This window comes from Setaria italica, chromosome VI, assembly GCF_000263155.2.
Source record: "Setaria italica strain Yugu1 chromosome VI, Setaria_italica_v2.0, whole genome shotgun sequence".
Lineage (NCBI taxonomy): Eukaryota > Viridiplantae > Streptophyta > Magnoliopsida > Poales > Poaceae > Setaria > Setaria italica.
In genome coordinates, this window is record NC_028455.1 from 3425324 (window position 1) to 3445428 (window position 20105).

Below are 20105 nucleotides of genomic sequence, written 5' to 3' on the forward strand. Positions count from 1 at the left end.
TTGAATCAGCACTGTCAAACGCGACATATTGTAATTAATTCTCCTTTCCAACATTTCTCGAGCCGCTCTATTGGTACTCCAAACTTATGATTGATCCGCTCCAAACGCTAGAAGAAAGGGTGAAAACAGAACAGAAAACAAAAAGGGAGTCAGAAATAAGCGGTTATTTAATTGGATGACCATTTATGGTCTCCATGGAAGAATTAGTAGAAAGCTTGCAACTGAGAGGGTGAAGTAATTAATCAACGCCTGTAATTCTGAGAGAGAACTTACAGACTTGAAATGTATGCAGTAATTATCATCATCCTCTGTTTCGAAAACGATAGTGGGACGGTTGTTAAGTGTTTCAACGGCAGCTTTGATATCTTTTGCAACAGATTCGACAATTTGATTATCATAGATGTCCCAGGCATCATCATCTCTAGTAAAAACCTCGACCTTCGTGAGAGTGGAGAGGTGCTGGATGCCAAAATTAGAAACACCATTCAAGCACTCCATTTTATGTACAAAGAACTTCAATTTGAGGTGCTCAACCTTTGGCATTGATCCTGCTTCAAACTCCGTTGCAGTCCCACAACTCATGATATACAGGGAGAAATATTTCAGATTTCTGAATCCATTGTTGCCGCTGAAGACGATCCTTCCATTTGTGCCGCACAAAGTCACTAGTTCAAGAGAAACCAGACTAGGAATTGCTCCAAGAATTTCTAGATCTTCCGGCCCAATGCAGTATATGCTTAGTTCTAACTCCTTGAGATTTCCAAGCGAGCTCATCCAAATCTGCACCCTGTGGATGAAACAGAATGTGATGTGGAGTTTCTGGAGGCTACCACGACTCCATTGACAGTGGCCGATACCATGGGAAATCATCATGGCAGTCATGGATGTCTCGATGATGAAGATTGCATGTAGTGATCAAAGATCCCACGCACCTTAGGAGGTCCTCAAGTTGCTTTCTTCCTTCCAAGTTGAATGAACAATACAAATTCCAACATATTACCAACGTCTTCAGCTTGGCTAGCTGACTGAATTCATGCAGAGACTTCTCTACATTATATGGGTGGACTTCGAATTCTGCTAGCTCTTTCAGGCTCTTCATCTGTACAATCATTCCAACTGGAAATCTAATGCTGGAATCAACATACAGACGAGCTAGTTGTTGAAGTTTTGTGACAGTAGATGGCAACTGTTCAACAATTACAATACCTCGTAAGTCCAGAGTTTCTTTTTTGAAACGAACCAGGCAGAAGAGCTGCCGATTATATTAAAAAGAAGGAGTTACAAACTGGAAAGATAAAAAAGAAAATAAAACAAACTCGATTGGATTGGAACATGTAGACACTCAACTCAACACTGCCAGACCTGAACCGGTTGGATTAGGGCATCAATGCGGTCTCATTACTCCACTCACCATGGCGGCACCCACCAACCTCCACGCTCATAATACGCTAAAACCTCCAGGCGTGGCTCGGCGTCGACAAGGAACCAATAGGAATAGACTGCACCGTACCGAGAAGGCTACCGCCATGCGGGACCTACCGCTATAGTACCGCTGCAACACCACACCCCACCTGACATGATGAAACCACCGAATCCAAACCTCTCACAGTCGCCACCGCGATAACACAACGTGTGGGGCCTCGTCACATCCGCCGTTGGACTCTACCTCACTCTCGTCACCTCAAAGAAACACCATGCGCGGGGCCCTCGCCATGCCCGCCATAGTACTTCATGTCACGGATCCATTTCTTTAGTCACTGTCCGAGTGGTGAGCAAGGTTGCCCCGCTCCACAAGCTCTCTGTCGATCAGCCAAGCCGGCGCCACAAGGTCGACCTCGCCTCGTTGCTTCACCCGCGCAAAAAGCAATCGCCGCCATGTCAGCAAGCCGGAGAAGTCGCTTGCGACGTTTTCCGACGATGTATCACACCGGGTAGCCCAGCCAAGCTGAGCAACCCGCCGCGGTCCGCTACAAGCCTAGTTGTCCCACGATGCCGTTGCTGCAAGCGCCGTCCTCCGACGCAGTCCCACGCCGCACTGACTGTTGTGAAGCAACGCTAGCCGCCGTGGTCCGCTGCAAGCGGCCAAGACCGACATCATGCGACAACTCCTGGCCGCCACCATCACTGCGATCGCCTCCATGTGGCCTTAGCAACACCCTTCTAGCTTGCCACACGGCAGAATTGTCACCACCGGGTGCAGCCGGCCATGACTTATGGACCAGGAATGTCATAGACCGAGATGAGTCTCTAGAGACGACGCCTCAAAGGAGGGCACAACGCTAGTGGTGCTGCCATCGCTCGTCTAGAATCTGGACAGGGTTTTCACCAAGAGGACCCTATGCAGTATGATTGTAGCTCAGAAATGACACCCCCAACGAGGAGAACGACGCCCTAGGATGCTGTCGTCATCTCCATCAGCAAACGCCAGCAAGGGCTTTCGCCCGGAGCATCCCAACCCCTGCACGCTCATGGCTTGGCACTGCCGGCCACAGTCACGGCAGCCCGTCCGAGGCATCGTTGCCTTCGCGCCTTCTCGCACCACGCCGTCATACCTCCACCTTCGCTCTCACACCGGTAGTCATCCTCCTCGCCGGCCGCCGCACTCCCTCCGCGTCTCCTCCTGGCGGCCCCTCCGCAACTCCTTCTCCGTCAGGCTACCACTGACACGCTCCGTCCTCCACCCGGGCTAGGGCTGTCGCCGCACCCGCCAACCTTCACCCGGGCCGCCTCCACCACCGCGCGACTTCTCGGACCTCCGCGCGCTGCGCCGCCGTTGCAGAGCCGGGTGCGTCGCGCTCGCCGGCCGCTCACAACACAAAGCTAGCATGCGCAAACAATCTCTGTTAGCTTCACCTACACAGTGTCATGGCGTCCAAGATCTTGTACGTTCTTGTACGTCACCGTGTCCTCCTTCGCCTTCGCCGCTGACGCCCCAGCGCCGAGCCCCACCTCCGGCGTGGCAGCCATCTCCTCGTCGCTCATGGCCGCTGTCCTCTGCCCGGCCGTGGCGCTCCTCCTCAGCAACCTGTGCCAGTGGAGCCGAGGGCCACTGCCGTCTTCGCACACCCGCCCCACCGTCTTCACCCGGGCTGCTGCCGTCTTTGCGCGCCCGCTTGACGAGGTGTGTTGGGGGCGGCGGATCTAGGGGCAGGGAGGCCGGATCCGCCCACGGCAGGGTCGGATCCGGGCTGCCGCCGCTCCGGTGCGCCACCGGCCTAGGTCCTCTTACGCCGCCCCGCCTCAGCCCAGAAGTCACAAACCGACTAGTCTACCCCGCGCCGCCGTCCTCGGGAGCCAGTCGGGCTTCCAGCGGCGGCGAGGCAGGCACGAGGGGTGGTGGAGGGTGGTTGACAGCGGCGACTCGGGCACCGCCCGTGTCGCTCGCAGGGGGAGAGACGCGGGGGCAAATGTCTCAAGTCCAGAGTTTCTAAACACTGCATGTCTCCAATTTTCCAGGGAAGTTCAGTAATTGATTTTGAGCCAAGACATAAGTACCTCAGATTAAACAACTTTTCTATATTTGCAAGATGATGGTCTTTCAAGCCCCAACAGTCTCCTAGGTCCAACGCACGAAGTGCCCTGGAAGCCAACAAAGAAGTTTGCAAGGGATATCCAAATATAGTAAGTGATCGAGCTTTAGATATAATTAGGCTTGATGGTATGGTGACATTATTTCCATTCCGAGCATCAACAAAAAGTCTTCGGACACTGTAATCTGAAATTTTTCCATGTTCTGCAGCATGTAATGGTGGTGTGACAAAATTCTCTTCAGTAGCCTTGCTTGTGATGAAGTCAAGAATGATGTCATGAACTCGATATGCCTGTGCTTCACCATACGTTATGTCAACAGGTTGGATCAAGCTTCTATTGGCGAGATCGCTAAAATAGCTCTCACCTATTTCATATACACTTCGACCGTGGTCCTCATAGATGAATCCTTCAGCAATCCATCTATTTATCAAGCGCTGTTTGCCAATCCTAAAATCTTCTGGGAATACACTCAAGTACAAAAAACAAGTTCTTAGATAGTGAAGATCAAAGTAACTGAGAGATAGTATGCTTGTCATGTTGCCAGCATTTGGATCCTTAGCAAGTTCACGACCAATACCAGTTAGCACCCTGCACCATTCATCTTATGCAAGATTATCAGCTAATAAACTGGATAAAGTGATAATTGCCAGCGGAAGACCACCACTTTTTCCAGTATGCCATAACATACCTCTTTTAGGTGAGGATAGCGTAATTCCTCAGAACCAAATGCTCTTTTACAAAACAACCTTAAGGAGTCAGCGAAACTAAGGGCTTCCATCTGATAAACATAGCCACCATCACTTACGCTCCATGATGCAACTGCAACATTACGTGTAGTCACAATAATTCTGCTACCGCATCTATTATTGAACAAAGAAAACCTAATACTTTTCCACGCTTCCACATCCCATACATCATCAACTACAACAAGGTACCTACAGTAGTACATGATTTTAACAATATCAATGAAAATGCTGCAAGCTAAAGTGCATCACAAACTATCATCTCTATGCCCCTGAGTTTCCCTGTGGCTACGTGCTTATTATTATATGTGCAAATAAATAGAAAACCTAGGCAGATTTAAAATATTTTACTTCTTGTGGTACAGGTATGATCACCTTTCTGCACACAAATTTGATTATGCACAGTTGCACACATACCAACATTTTAAATGCATGAATTTATTGTAATGTTTTAAGCTTAACATGCTCATTTTATTAGTATGTGCAATGTGGCATTAACTGCAAATTTGCATTTCACAAAACGTTATAGTTGTTTTAAGTGAATCTGTATGCATTGTAATTTTTCTAGTAAAGGACACTATTATTTAAAATTATGTTTGGGATTTTAGTAAGTTCTTCACTAAAATCATAACAAGAGTAGTGGCACAAAATAAATTTGTTTATACACTTTGTTGACAAAAATACTAGTTCTAATCGTCAGGTTAAAATATAACAAAAATATTAGAAGTAGTGTGTACACTGCACTCTTCCATGAATTTCGGCTACAAATTAAAGTGCTCGTTTCACATTGAGTTGACCTAGGAACTTGTTCGTTTAAAAGTCAGTCAACCACGTGTTTGCCGGCAAGCTTGACCAAGGGAATAAGCAATTGATTGCACAGTGTAAACTAATCTAGCATTCCAAAGAAACAATCTAATCTTGCTCAAAAGCTGGAAAACACTAATATACTACTTGTCCAACTTAATCAATCAGAACACCAAAATTGCAGTTTTTCCTTTTTTTGTCAGCACAGAGTTTTAATCAATCGAAAACACTAATATACACTGGCGGTTAGCAGTTTCATCAGTCAAGATAGAAAATTTACCTTCTTTTTCACAGTTGGCTCATGGCCGTCGCTCCAGCAGTGAACCAGAGGCCGTAGTGGATGGATGACTGGAATAGGAAAGCAGATCACAGCAACCCTAGAATGGATCAGCAGGACTCACCGGAGAAGCAGAGAGAGAGAAGGCTTGGGATGGGAAGCACTCGAGAAGAAAGTGCGCGCGTTTCGCCGGGGTGTTCTCCGTTTTCTCCTCGTCAACAACTCAACTCGTTCACTATTTTCTGTTCATTTCAAATACGTGAAGTTGACAGATGAATGTGATCTGCCGGTTCGTGATAAATCCTGTGATTATGTAGTACTACGTGTAGATGCCGTGCCACATCTGCATGAGGCCCGAATAATACGGAAATTATTGAGTGCTAATTTAAAGTCTTACAACATCCTTTTTGGAATAACATGGTATCAATAGGATATGTAGTAATTAGAATTATAATGTGCAGAAATATGAAGTGGCATGCAAGCTCTGCTTCTGAACTGGTACAATAACAAGAGGCCAAATGTTTGGAGAAGCATCAAGATACCCAAAACGGACAAACAGGCGCCTTGGCACAATGGACAGCGTGATGAGTCCCAGCTACGTTGTGCAGGTAGCAAGCCTGTTCTGAATCCAAGTAGCGAACAACTCAACTTGTTGCAGACAACCAATCTGAAGAAACGCTACCGGGTACATCCAGATGGAGGCAGAACAAACTCATACAGCATTCTGATTGCTGCTACCATTTTCCATATGTGTCATCCTGTTTGGAATACCACAAAAGAAATGAAGCTGAGGAGATTGATGGGGAAAATGGGTGACAAGGAACAGCATCTTGATTAGATGAGAATGAACAGCTGACTAGCACCCTCAAGTGTTACCTTTCCTACCTCTTGTTTGGTCATCAATTTGCAAAATCTTGAGCCACTCGGTTAATACACCCCCATTCTCTTGATTCCACTCCCTCAATTTCTAAAAGTGAAAAAGAAAAACAGACAAACGAACAGAGCATCAGAAGTAACAATTTGTTTCATTGGCAAATAAACAAGAGTGTCAGAAGCAACAGTATGTATCATTGAACAACTAAGTATTTTCTAAATAGAATAAAGAAATATGCGGAAGCAGCAAGTCAGAGGTTGATGGAATCATCGGTGCCGGCAGTTCACACACCACATGACACTCCATTTTGAATTTGAGCTCTTTTACGGTACACAATATTAGACTATACTAGTGTTTAAAAAGGACTAGTATACATCTAAAATCATAGCGAGGCCAAGCTCGAGAGCTTCGTGCAAACAAACTAGGGGGGGGGGGGGGGGGGTTGATGTCTTAAAAACGCCTCTCGTTTCTTTGTTTAGATCACCCACAGCAATTGTCATTACAAAAATATGGAACCAGTTACGTCCATCCACAACTGTCCAACATCATCCACAGCGCACTCTTAAAGCAGGAGAAAAATTACAACCCCTCGCTATACTAAGATTGCCCGGCTTCGTCTTGTCCACCTTTTTCGCCAGCTTCGTCTTGCCCAGCTTTTTCCGCGGCTTCGCGCCTCCCTTTGTCTTCCGCAAGTCTATCTCTAGCAAGCTGCTGAACATACTCCTGGCCAGAGACTGCCCAGAGACGCTGAAGATTTTCAGCTTCGTGGTTTCCACGCCCTCAGACTGACCTCCGCCCCGAGAGTAGAAGCAGCAGGAAAGTTAATAGTCATCGGCCGACAACGCCATGAAATGGTTGCAGCCCTCCTTCTCGAGAAGCTGAACTGTGCTGTCAAGACAAAAAGACGCGGCGTAGTCGTTCAGGCCAGAGATAACTTCCGGCAGGACTTCAAACTCCTCCCTCATCCAGTCAAAGATCTTCACAACATCGCCATCACCAGGATAAGGAAGAGGCTCGGCGCCAAAAAGTTCCAGAGCAGACTTATAGTTCTCATAAAGAACAGCAAAATTCGCCCTCAAAAGGTCGTCAGCTTCCTTGATAAAATTTGTTTTCTCCTCGAGCTCCGGACCAATAATCTTTATTAACTTCGCCTGCTCGGCGATGGTCTGTGCATCCTTATCCGCAGCACTTCGAAGCTCATCAATGATCTTGGCGTTATCTTCAAGATTTTCTTTCATCTTCAGATTCTCCTCCTCAAGACGCCCACTTTTATCCTCGAGCTTCTCGTACTTTTCCCCAAGCTCCTCGCAAGTCTTCATAAGAACATCATTATTCTCCTTAAGCCCGGAGTTAATGCCTCTGAGCTTATCCTTGATGCCATCCAAAATCCTATTCTGCTGCTCAAGATCAGCAACTCTGGCCTCAAGCCTCGTCATTTTCTCCATTTGCGCGAGCACGCCCCTCTCTTGACTCTCCACCCTCTCCCTAGCAACGTCAGCTGCTACAGCAACCTGCAAAGAAGCATCGCGTAAATAGCAAAGCCAACCATCAACCTCAACCACAGAAAAACAAAGATAGCAAAACCCCGGAGCTCACCTTCTTCCCGAGGCTGGCGCTCAACCTCGCTAAATCTCCATCACCCAAACCCCTAGCCAACTCCTCGAACTCTGCCAAACGCAACGCGGAAAAGTTAGACAAACAGCGTATAAGAAAAAACAAAAAAAAAGTAACACCATAGGCAACCACCTTTAAGATCCAACACCCTTTCAGCACTTTAGGCCACAGCCACCGCTTTCCCTTCATCAACAGCCGCAGCATCCTTAGCGCTACCACTCCCCCCAACAATCACGCAATCAGCTTCGCCTGCGGCACTCGGCCCTTGAAAACTTCCCCCATCATCCGTATCTGCGGCACGCTTGCCGTCAGCCATGTCAGAACCCCACACCAGAGACAGGTTATAAGGATTATAATCCTCATCTGCCCCGGCCGCGTGAGCCGCGAAAATCTCCTTCCTCAGTGTCGTCCCAAATGCCTCGTTGAAGCCCTTCAGCTTCGCAGGCAATTCAGCATCTGCAGCGTAACGTTTAACTTTCAATCTCAGATGGGACTCCTCACTAACCTCCCCAGGACCAGCCATGGTTCCCTCCAATTCCGGTTCGGGGCTCCGGTCTCGGGCTGGCATCCTTCGCCCGCTCAGGCAAAACAGCTTCGGAGACGGATCGGCTGACGGCGGCCTCGGGCGCTCGCGCCGAAGCAGCGGGCGGCGCGTCCTCACCCGGGACGGCACGGATAAACCGGTTCCTGACAACAGACGCCTTAACCTTCTTTCCCGCCACCGCGCTTTTCGCCTCAGGACCCGTTCGGAACGCGAGGCGCCCGCATCGAAATGGGAATAATGAGCTTTGGGTCCACCGCAGAAGAGCCCTGCCTCGCGCTTGTAACGCCTCCTGTAGCCAGCAAAGTTGCGGCGATACTGGGAGCACTCAGCCCCGCTTTCTCTTTCTTCTTTTGAGACTCGAGGCTACTTGTTCTCTGCTTAGCCTTCGCGCCTCGCGTATAACAACAGTCTGAGAAGAACTCCCCTCCATCTTCCTCCTCTTCCCCACACCGCCGCCCCACGAGATCTTTTCCCAAGTGAGTGCACCCGAGGTGGCACATCAATCTTAAGCGCCTCAAAGACACGATTCACCCGACGATCGTGCTTCACAATCTTTTTTAAAGACTCCACCTCCATCTTCGAAACAGGACCTATGATGTCCACAGCATGCCTCTCCACCTCTTCAACATACACCTCGCCGACCATCTCCGGAGGAAGCTCCGCATCAATAACAGGGTAAGGCATAGGACTACTCTTCCACGGGACCTCCCTCGGCACAACATCAATGTCAACACAATGTGCAGAAAGCGTCCAAACACTGCAAGCAAGAAACTCCTCCACGAGGTCGCGTCCACTAATCGACCCCGAAGCGGCCAAAAAGGCAGCTTCGCAATCTCTGACAGCCTTAGACCTGGCAAACTCCGAAGTAGTGGCAACATCCAAAGGGCCCAGAGGGGCGTAGAAAGGAAACCCCAGGTGACCGCCCCCCGAAGCCACGGCCATCTCAATCTTTACATAAAACCAATGACTCAACCAATCGTCGTCCCACCTGTTCCTCTGCGCAAACGACAGTTCAACCCGCTTGATCTTCCTCTTGTCATTTTTCCTCCGAGTGTTGAAGGTACAGCACCCGAAGTGATTTTCAAAGGTGCCGACTTCGCCTTCAAACACAACACGTTTCTTCTGAATGTGCAGTTCGAAGAGCTGCACGAAGCCATCAGCATCAATGCGCCCGCCAAACGTCCTCTGCACCCAGTAAAATTTTGACAGAGCCACGAACGAGTTGGGAGTAAGATGGTGCAGCTTCGCTCGATATCGGTCCAAAATAACAGGCAGCTGGCCATTGCATGGGAAGCGCAGCCGGGCGGTAAAGAAGTCCCTAAACACGACAGTCTCGCCATACCTAGGCTCAAGGACGACCTCATCTCCAGGTGCTCTGCCAGCACCAACGGGAAAATACTTCTTCTTCTTGAAAACCTTTATGTTCTTATCTGTGACCAAGGACCGCCTGAAGCGCATGGTAGGAACATACTCTTCCTTCCCCGGAACCAAATCAGCCACGTCCGCCTCAACCCCTTTGATATCCTCACCGCTTCCAGCTTGGTCCCCTCCGCAATCACCTTCCCCGACAGGAGATCTAAAACCTGAGACACCGCTGCTCGACGAGCCCTAGTCGCCGGAGTCCAAACCTGAAACCCTGGATCCACCTTTCCCAATTTCTCCCTCCTCAGAAATAGCCTCAACGTCAATATCCTCAGACGGGCCAGGCCACCCAGCCTCGTCGCAAGGCCCAATCTGAGCCGAGAGCTCCTCCGCAGACATGAGTCGAGCAGTCTGCTTGATGCGAGCCACCTATCAAAGCAAAAAGAACAAGCCCCCTAAGAAAAGAGTCCACAACCCAACAAGCAAAAGACCAGAGTTAACCGAAGCAAAAAACAAGCTCATTACCTTCCGAGAGAGCGAAACAAGAGCTATCCTCGTGCAGAACTTACTCCCGCCAAGTCCTCAAACAGCAAAGACTTGCGCAGCCTCGTAGGAGATTTTTTAAACCCGAGGGTAAGTTTAATAGCAACCCCGCCTCCCCTTTTATAGCCGCGGTAAAAAGGCTCCAAGCGGCGCCTGTAACCGCGCGCCGCATGCGAAGAGTCGTCCAGTAAGAGCCTGCCACGTCACCACCCAAAAAGGTAATTCTTGGCTCGATTCGAACTGACGCTCGAGGGTGACATTTTTTTGGACTAAGATCCTTGCTTCGCGGGTTCGGTCGTCGGTGTCTAACCTCGCTCATGAGGAGCTACTGTTGAGGATCAACCAAAAGAACTCCCAACCTCGAGCGATTTCAAATTGAGACTCCACCCCTCAGCCCCCTCGCAAGCTCCTTGGCTTCGGGAGAACATTTCCCCCGCAAGGAACTAACCTCGGCCCGAAGCTGAAAGACGTTGGATAACCTTTGAGCTGACTAACCCTAACCATGAAATGTTCAGTAATTCTACCATGAGTAGGGTCGACGTCATCTACAAATGCGGCGGATACGCGACGCGAAGCACCCCCAGGTGTGCAGTCAGAAGCTAAGAGGCCAATCGAAGCCGGAATGACTTCCGTTGCGACCTCACCTTCCCGAAAGCCCGAGGCCGATCAAAGGTAGGCGCGGGAAGCATGACAGCCAAAAGACAATCCTGGAGGGAATCTACGTTGAATGTAGTAGCAGTTGGCAAGGGCAATGTAAAGTGAGTAGGGTGGTGAGTATGGGGTCTAAATGACATTTTTGTAAGGGATATTCCTAGGATATAGTGGTTGAATAGGGGTGTTTAGGGTACGTAAAAGTATCACTTTAGGACACTATATAAGAGGTTTCAACCAACTGTAATGGACACACACTATTCATTGATAAGACCACTCGTGGAAAAGATTGTGGGTTGTTCTAATCCGAGGTTAAGAAGTTTCTTTCAGATTCGTATGTTGTGATCCAACTTCCCCCGAAGTCGAATCCCAACAAACGGCATAGCATTGAAGTCTGAAACTGAACTTGGAAGTGTCTAGTTTTTGGCCGTGATGTTCAGAGCCTTTGATCTCCCAAACCGTGCATTCCCTGAGAAAAATTCCTATCTATCAATTGTAGCTCTGGTACATCTGCAACTTTGGTTAAAGGTTCTCGGAGAGTTTGTGTATGACTTTGGACAAGAATCATCAAAGAAGGGGCTGAATTTTTGTGCATTTTGGAGCTCTACTTGACGGCAAGCAACTTGTCTGCTCCACCTGTTTGCCAGCCAGCTCCACCGCCGGTCACCGCTTGAGCTGCTGCGGCCAATTTTAACCGTGCCACGCGCCAGTTCGCTAGTGCGATAGCAGCAAGCAGGCAGACTGAGTGGTTAGTTTTTGAAGTTTAACCCTGCGGCCTGCCGTCTTCGTCATCTGCTCATTCTATCTGCTTCCTGCCCAAGTTCCAGCCGCCAGAGCTCGTCGCCAGTTTCACCGTCGATAGGCCATCACCGGTCGATTCCTCTCACTCACAGCACTGCAACGCGGCGTGCGGCAGTTGCGGCGCGGCCCGGCTCCGACGAGCGGCAGTGGAGCGGGCGACGGGTGGGCAGGGGCGGTGGCGGTGGGCAGGGCGAGGGGGGGCCCTGTCCGTCGACGCGACCCAACCGTGGAGGGCAGGGGCGGCGCTGCCACGGTGGGAGGGGGTGACGGGAGGAGGAGGGGGCGACGGGAGGAGGGCAGGGAAGGACAGATTTGCATTGGCTCAACGCTTCCCTGGCCCCACCTGACAGAGCCACACCACATCTCATCATTAAATAGTCTGGTTGGAAGCCGAACCAGGCTGTGGCACCAAACGAAACCCTCGCTCCGATCCGATCCACCGCGCCCGCGATGCCGCCGCCGCCGGAGCTGATGGAGGAGCTCATCGAGGAGATCCTCCTCCGCTTCCCACCGTCCGATCCCGCGAGCCTCGTCCGCGCCGCGCTCGTCAGCACGTCGTGGTGCCGCATCGTCTCCGGCGCCGCCTTCCGCCGCCGATTCCGCGCGTTCCACCGCACGGCGCCGCTGCTAGGCTTCCTCTGTGACTCCAGGGTGAAGATGGACGGTTTCCGCTGGGACGGCGTCCTCGTCCCCACCTCCTCCGCCTTCCGCCCGCGCGAGCCTTTCGCCTGGTGGCAGCCGTTGGACGCCCGCCACGGCCGCGTCCTCTTCCACGACTGCTCCTCGTCGTCCTACCGCCCCCACGTCTGGAACCCCATCACCGACGCCTGTATCACGCTGCCCGAGATGCCGAATGATGATCGGGACGACATCTCACTCCGCTGGACATCACGCTGGACATCCGCGGTGCTATGCGCTGCTGCCGCCACCGGAGAGTGCGACCACCTCGACTGCCACGACGGGCCCTTCACCGTGGTCATCGTGGGTTCCGACGAGGATTAGGAGGTGATGTTCTCCTACGTCTACTCATCGGAGTCTGGCCGGTGGAGCGAGCCCACCTACGCCGATTGCCGTAATTATTCTATCAGTTGGGACCACAGTGTGCTAATGGGGAATGCGCTCTATTTCAAGTTTGACACAAACAACTGCGGGATCCTCAGGTATGATTTGGGAACACGGGAAATGACTATGATGGATCTGCATCTGCCTCGTTACGAGGACTATGATGCATCCTCAGTACCTAGTATTCAGCTCATGACAACGGAGGGTGGTCGACGGCTGGGATTCATAAGATTGGAGGACACACGGCTTTGCCTATGGTCAAGGGATGATGAAGCTGATGTGGGATGGGCACCGAACAGAGTCATTGAGCTCGAGAAGCTTCTCCCCTTTGATGTTTCGTTGGCCTACGATACTTTTTTGCTTGGCTTTGCAGAAGGGGTTGGTGTCATTTTCATGCGCGTTGGGGATGGGGTCTTCACTGTTGATCTAAAAAGTAGCAAGGTGATGAAGGTATACGAGGGCTCCATCAACTCCGTTGTTCCGTACATGAGCTTCCGTACTCCAGGTACTGATTTAGGCACCATGACAATCTTTTTCAAGTAAAACTTTGCTTATTTATGCTAAAAAACAATGCATACCGATTCCGTACAAGTCCATCTCTGTTTTGAGAAGGGGGTTTATGGGGCTAATCCATTGTACAACGACTGTCCTGGATGGATGATGGGGTCTTGACTCTTGATAATCGATCTAAATGTTGGATAAATCAAAATATTTGTTAGTTGATCCTAAGCGCAACTGAAGCGAGTGGCAATTTATAAACTTTGTTTGCAAATTTAGGACCGGATATAATGATACATATAGATATGATTTTTTTATTTTGACAAGTTAGTTACATGCATGGGTTTGTACATTTGTATCAACCTCATGGGTAGCTGAAACCCTGCAAGCCTGCATTTTTCTTAGCTATGAATGCTTTGTTGTGTCTATGTCACTTAGTAACATGGAATTATGGATGAAGGTATTCTCCATGCTAAAGTAAACAATTAGTGGTGTTTCCCTAGAGTTATGAGCCCATCTTCTCTTGTCGATCGTGTTGGTACTTGTGGTAGATGAAAATAAAAATTTATTATCCAGTAGAAATTTGATTACTCAACCATGAACCATCTGATTCTAATTTCAATTTTTCTCCTTTCTGTAGCATTGCGGTCAGCCTCTACAGATGCGAGACCATAATCGTCGGATGCGTCCGAGTGCACCCTTCTAAGCTAAGGGGAAATAATTGATTGGTAGTGAGCATTATATAGCATGTACTTTTTGGCAGGACAGTACTTTAGCATGCATTCTCTAGGACTAGTTTTGAATTTAATTTGTCGACCTCAAGGGTTTTGCGGATTGCATAAGATATTTCATATGTCTCTGAAACACTTTTCAGTTGATGATTGGTGTCGAGTATCATGGTCATCTGTAAACTAGTAATAATAGGCCCTGCATGATCCTAATCCATATTCAATCCAGAGCTTTAGACTGCACTAAAAGCCTACAGTAATGGATACCGTCTCTTTCATGCGAGGAAATCTATGCTCGAGTCGAGAGAATGCATTTGAACTTGAAACACTGAACTTTCTTTGGAGCATCTCTATAGTAGCATTAGTGACTTATTCCATACCGTACCTTTGAGATTTTTGTGTTTTGTTCAAGAGGTTGTTTCTCTTGAATGAATTTGTTAGCTTGGTCCTTGGTGCCAAGTTCAAATCATGCTTGTATGTGAAATCATGTTTTGTATGTGAAGTTCTGCCTAAATCTTCTTGGTTGGCCATCCATCTTGTGTAGCTTGAATTGGTTGGATAACCAGCATCTTTTTTTTTTGTGTGTGTGTGTGACTAAAATGGTAAGCATCCAAGATCAAACAATGCATTATGGGGACTGATAGGGCCACGGAGGCACACAACTTGGTGGTTGGCTCGGGCGGCGATTGCGGGAGGTAAGAGTGGCCGGCAGGAGCACGGTGAATGGCTGCGGTGTTGTTGGCCGTGAGGGAGGTGGGCCGTGGGGGCGGGGGCAGCGGTGTGCTCGCATGAGGAAGAAGAACGGCAGCGGAAGGAGGAAGAGAAAGGAAAGGGCCTATCCCTTCGTTCGCTGCCAACACGTCGCCGTGCACGAGCGCTGGGGAGTCCCCCTCCTCCCAAAAAAAAATCTGTCTGGCCCCACCTGGTAGAGCCACGCCTCATTAAACAGCCTGGCTGATTTGAAAGCCGACCCACGGCCTCCCGACCAGGACCAAGCAAAACCCTTGCTACGCTCCGATCCGCCGCCACCACCTCTGGAGTTGATGGAGGAGCTCGTCGAGGAGATCCTTCTCCGCCTCCCGCCGGCCAATCCCACGAGCCTCGTCTGCAGGCCGTGGTGTTGCCTCGTCACCGGCGCCGCCTTTCGCCACCGGTTCCGATCCAGGGGTTCCACCGCACGCCCCCCATGCTAGGCTTCATCTGCGATGACTGGGAGGGAGACGAAGATGAGGAAGATGATGACCTTGGGGAGGGCATCTTCATCCCCACCACCCCCTCCTTCCATCCATCACGGCCACGTCGTCCTCCACGATTCCTCTCTATTCAATCAACCCAAAGTCTAGAAACCCATCACGGACAGTTGGATGGGGCTCGATGATCCGTTCAATCAACCCCTTGTGGAGTCTAGTATGATTTGAGAATGCGAGGAATAACTCCGATGGAACTAATATCTGAACCTTTTGTTGAGCTCATGGCGACGAAGGACGGTCGACTGGGATTCACAAGATTGGAGGACTCGAAACTTTGCCTATGGTCTAGGGATGATCAAGATGTGGGATGGGTATTGAGTAGAGTCATTGAGCTCGAGAAGCTTCTCCCCTTTGATGCCTGGTGGGCCTACAAAACTTACCTGGTTGGTTTTCCGGAAGGGGTCAATGTCTTTTTTTCGCAACTGCGCGCCTTAGCACGTATTTCATTAAGCAGGAAGAGAGAAGAACAAGGTACAGCGTTTTAGAGTTATTAGTGGTCATCTAGAAAGATGACCTTAAGAGCATTACAGAGAGAGCTGCTGTTACATGTATACTACATGGCGACCTGGACTAGCAGCAACAACGTGAAGAGGTCCTGAAGCATTCCCCGCACTGGAACCTGTCGAGGCAAATGGTGCCAAACAACTGAAGTGTGCAGAAACCCACCTCGACGCCTCATCTAATGATCGCCTGCATCAATTAGCTTGCATTAATTCCTGTCTGTTCTGTTGAAGGTCCTAGCATTTCGTTCTAGCCAGATACACCAGGAGACTAGTACAATCATGAAGTCAAGAGTTTTTCTGTCTTCCTTGCGCACATGTCTCCTGGCTTTCGTCCACCAGACGGCCAGTGTTTGCTCATTAGGTGATGGGAATAGAGTCTGCCAAGTTAGTTGTGATAGGCATTGATGCCAAATTTGCTTTGCGAAAGAGCATCGAAGTAACAGATGATTAATCGTCTCTTGCTCTTGTCCTCATAAGCAGCAGTTGTCATCATCCTGAAGGTTATGTCTCTTACGTCTTGCCAGCAGCGACCATGTAGTGCAAGCCATAGGAAAAAATTACATTTAGCAGGGGCTCTTGTTTTCCATAGAATCTTAGTTCCTAGTATCCCATGTTGACCAATAAAGAAGGCTCTGTAAGCACTTGCTGTTGTGAAGGGGTCAGTGTCATTTTCGTTGATCTACCAAGTAGCAAGGTGGTGAAGGTATACGAGGGGTCGATCAGCTGCGTCGCTCCACATGAGCTTCTGCCCTGCAGGTACTAATTTTATTAGCCATCCTGATAATCTAGCTTTTTCCAGTTACATCTTTACTTATTTGTGATCAAGAACATCCCAAATTCATTGAAGAAGCTAAGGCTGTGTCATCACTCCTGCCTGTGAATGTTTCGAGAAAGGGTATACTATTAGGTGTTATCCATATATAACGTGTCCTGGATGGACGATGATGTGTCTCAACTTTTGATAACCGATCTAATAATGTTGACCAAATTTAAATGAGAACTTAACATTCGATTTCTGCGGTAAATCGGGATATGCCATGTTTCATTGTCTCCTGTTGTGATTACTGAGTGCAAGACCATGTGGCGATTACTGAGAGTAGAAATTTTGATTCCTCAGCTATCTGATTTTAATTCCAATTTTTTCTTTTTTTCCTGTAGCATTGCGGGCAGCCTCTACATGTGCAAGACCAAGATCGAGTACCTCACGTGTACACTCTATGTCTTTTTCACGACCATACCTTAGCACGTATTTCATTAAGAGGGAAGAAGCAAGATTACAGTTTGGGGCTTTGTCATCTAGATGGGATGACCTACCTACAGAGACATCATTAGTAAGTAGCTACATCAGCACCATTGTACGACCAGTTTACAAGAGCACTAGGATGAGAAGCATCTAAAACGAAAGGCAATAAGCTTGTGAACCGTCTAGCAATCCATGCCTAGGCCTCCTCCAAAATCTTCTGTACTAGTTGGGTTACCGTTTGCTCTTCCCTGTTGAAAGTACACGCACTGGGTTCCAACCAAATGAACCATGAGATCAAAATGACCACCGAGTCAAATGACTTCGTGTCTACCTTGTTGATCTGTTTTCTTGAAGTCATCCACCAATCAGCCAAGGATAAATCTGATGCTGAAGGAGTCATCAATTGCCAGTTAACCCTGGAGAGGAAAGAGTGCCACACTTGTTTAGAATAAGAACAGTTGATGATCAAGTGGTTGATAGTTTTTTATTCTTGCCCATAGAGAACGCAGGCATCATTGTCTTGTAAATTGTGCCTCGTTCGTCTCGAAGCCGTCTGGTAGAGACCATGGAGAGCTAAGTCACACAAAAAACTTGCATTTGGCAGGGGCTCTAGACTTCCATAGAGTTTTTGTTCTAGGGATCACGTACTGTCCAATAAAGAATGCTCCGTATGCTGAAGCCGTGGAGAAACAGTGATCTCCCATCCATTTCCACAGTACCTTGTCCTGGATGGAATCATCTAACGTGATCAACCTCAACCTCTCCCAGATGTTTAGATAGTATAGCACGACTTGGACCATCAGAGCTCCAGTAATATCCTTAACCCATCTTCGATCTTGCAGCCCTTCATAAACAGTTCTCCTCTTCCGGGTTCTAGGGCCTACTGCTTGAAATAAACAAGGGGCAATCTCAGTAATTGAGCGACCATCAATCCATCTGGAGGGCGGAATGAAGTCTTGTCTAAAGTGTGTTGCATAATTATTTCGGTTCCGTGAGGATGACAGAGCAGGCGCATTTTCAAGACACACGTCTCCTTTTATACCCAACAAAGGAGACACGTATTAAAAACTCGCGTCTCTGATGACTAACACACTCATTGGAGACGTGGGTGAACTATGGGGGCTTTCGGCAGACAAATAAGAGACACGAGTTATTAACACGTGTCTCCTATGACTTATTGGAGACGTGTTTTGTTCCCGCGTCTCCTATGATGATGTCTTCTTTGACAGTTTCTTACATAGTGTGTGGTAGTAGTGTAGTGGTGTTTTCTTTCTTGGTTAGACATTAGTAGCAACTTGTCGATTCTTGTGATTGCTACGAACAAGTGTTCGTGAGCACACGTTATATTGTTTGTTTCCTCAGTCAGCTGATGCTTTCATAATTTGTGTATTTCTGCAGCGTTGGGAGTGGCCTACGTCAGTGATGTGCCTCAAATGCATGACAAAGTTGATGATATCGGACACAGGCTTCTTGATCAAGTGGATATATATTTTGTAGCGGTAGAGTTGGTGGTGGTTTGGGTGCTCTCCCACTGACTCCTCGGACCCACCTGCCACATCCAACAATCGAGCTGGTTGAACCGGACCAGAAACACGGCCGCCGCCGCCTCATCTTCGAAACCGTCGCTCCGCCGGCCGCTGGAGCGCCGCCAGTCGCCATGGACGCGCCGCTGCCGGACGAGATCATCGACCATATCCTCCTCGGCCTCCCGCCGTCGGATCCCGGGAGCCTCGTCCGCGCCGGCCTCGTCTGCAGGGGCTGGCGCCGCCTCCTCTCCGGCCCGGCGTTCCGGCGCCGGTTCCGCGAGCACCACCGCTCCCCGCCCATGCACGGCCGCGTCCTCTACTACGACGGCGAGTCCGTCCCGCTCGAGGCGCCCGTGCGGGTGGACCTCGTCGTGTCGCACCCCATCACCGGCGAGGAGCGGAGGCTCACCACGCCGCTGAACCTGCTCGGGTACTGCACCTGGAGCGGGGCGCTGCTCTGCGCGACGCCGGGGTGCGCCCACCTCGACTGCCCGCCCGGAGGCCCCTTCGCCGTAGTGTTCGTCGGCACCGACGAGTCCGAGGAGCACACGCGCGCGTACCACTACTCATCGGAGTCTGGGAAGTGGAGCAAGGCCGCCTCTGTTGCTCATCCCACCGACCGTGTGGCCGAAGGCCTTAGCGCTCTTGTGGGGAATGCAGTCTGCTTCATCTGGTAGGAGAGCAACGGGATTCTGGAGTACGATTTGGGCAAGCAGGAGCTCTCGGTGATAAGCTTGCCGCCTGTGTGCGAGGATTGGTTCGTCGCACTCATGGCAGCGGAGGATGGTGGATTGGGATTCGCCATTGTGAAGGATTTCAAGCTCCACATGTGGTCGAGGGAGCCTGCTGGTGCAAATGAGGGATCGGGATGGGCGCAGCGCAGGGTCGTCGAGCTCAAGAGTGTGGCCCCTGATCGTGCCCTCTCAACCTTGCCTACTAGTGTGATTCCCTTTGCTAATGGGGACAGTGTGATTTCTGCATTTACTCGTGATGTTGGGGTGTTTTCTATTGATATGAGGACAGGCCTAATCGTGTGCAAGGTCGGTGCCGTCCATGGCATTGTTCCCTACATCTGCTTCTACGTTCCAGGTGATTGCCACACACCCTCTTGCTTATATTTCTAGCCTGTAATTAGCCTTGGTTACCTGTGATTTTGTTATTATTTAGGATGAGTAATGTTAATGTGAAAGTATGGATGATGGTACATGTGCTCAACAACGACATTGCGAAAATGCAATATCGCAATGTATATTATAAAAACTGTTTTGTTAATACCGTTAATATTTGTTTTTGGTTCATTCCTAAAATCTGATAGATATCTATGCCTGGGAATCTATTCACCTGTCTGCACTTATTATGGTACAGATTACGGGAATCTTGAGATCAGATCAATATACAAGTCTGGCTAGGTAGTTATCCAGTAGGAAATGACCCCCAAAAGCTGTTACCTTCATGATCTCTCATGCCTGTATCTAACTCCTGCATAGTACTTCCCCTTAACAATGATCTCTCAGTGTCCCAGTGTGTCACTTTAACAGCATATAAATGTGG

General features: G+C 49.4%; 3 protein-coding genes and 1 pseudogene across 4 annotated transcripts; 2 read left to right on the plus strand and 2 right to left on the minus strand.

Annotated features, from left to right (window-relative positions):
* Positions 1–183: 183 nt before the first annotated feature.
* On the minus strand, positions 184–4480 carry LOC111255673 (annotated as a pseudogene).
* A 2212-nt stretch (positions 4481–6692) lies between these two features.
* Positions 6693–8366, minus strand: LOC101759246. Its single transcript, XM_022827602.1, has 3 exons — positions 8079–8366; positions 7826–7975; positions 6693–7740 (listed from the first exon to the last, which is right to left on the minus strand). The coding sequence occupies exons 1-3, from the start codon at positions 8364–8366 to the stop codon at positions 7051–7053; spliced, it is 1128 nt and encodes a 375-aa protein (XP_022683337.1). The 3' UTR covers positions 6693–7050.
* A 3796-nt stretch (positions 8367–12162) lies between these two features.
* Positions 12163–14275, plus strand: LOC101759653. 2 transcript variants are annotated; one of them, XM_012847004.2, is made up of 2 exons: positions 12163–13311; positions 13945–14275. In XM_012847004.2, exons 1-2 carry the CDS (start codon positions 12753–12755, stop codon positions 13977–13979), a joined length of 594 nt encoding a protein of 197 aa, XP_012702458.1. In that variant the 5' UTR covers positions 12163–12752; the 3' UTR covers positions 13980–14275. Both variants share the same exon structure in this region, with proteins under 2 accessions (XP_012702458.1, XP_022683441.1).
* A 4410-nt stretch (positions 14276–18685) lies between these two features.
* On the plus strand, positions 18686–19231 carry LOC101760058. The gene has a single exon (XM_004974332.1). The coding sequence runs from the start codon at positions 18686–18688 to the stop codon at positions 19229–19231; it is 546 nt and encodes a 181-aa protein (XP_004974389.1).
* Positions 19232–20105: the final 874 nt, after the last annotated feature.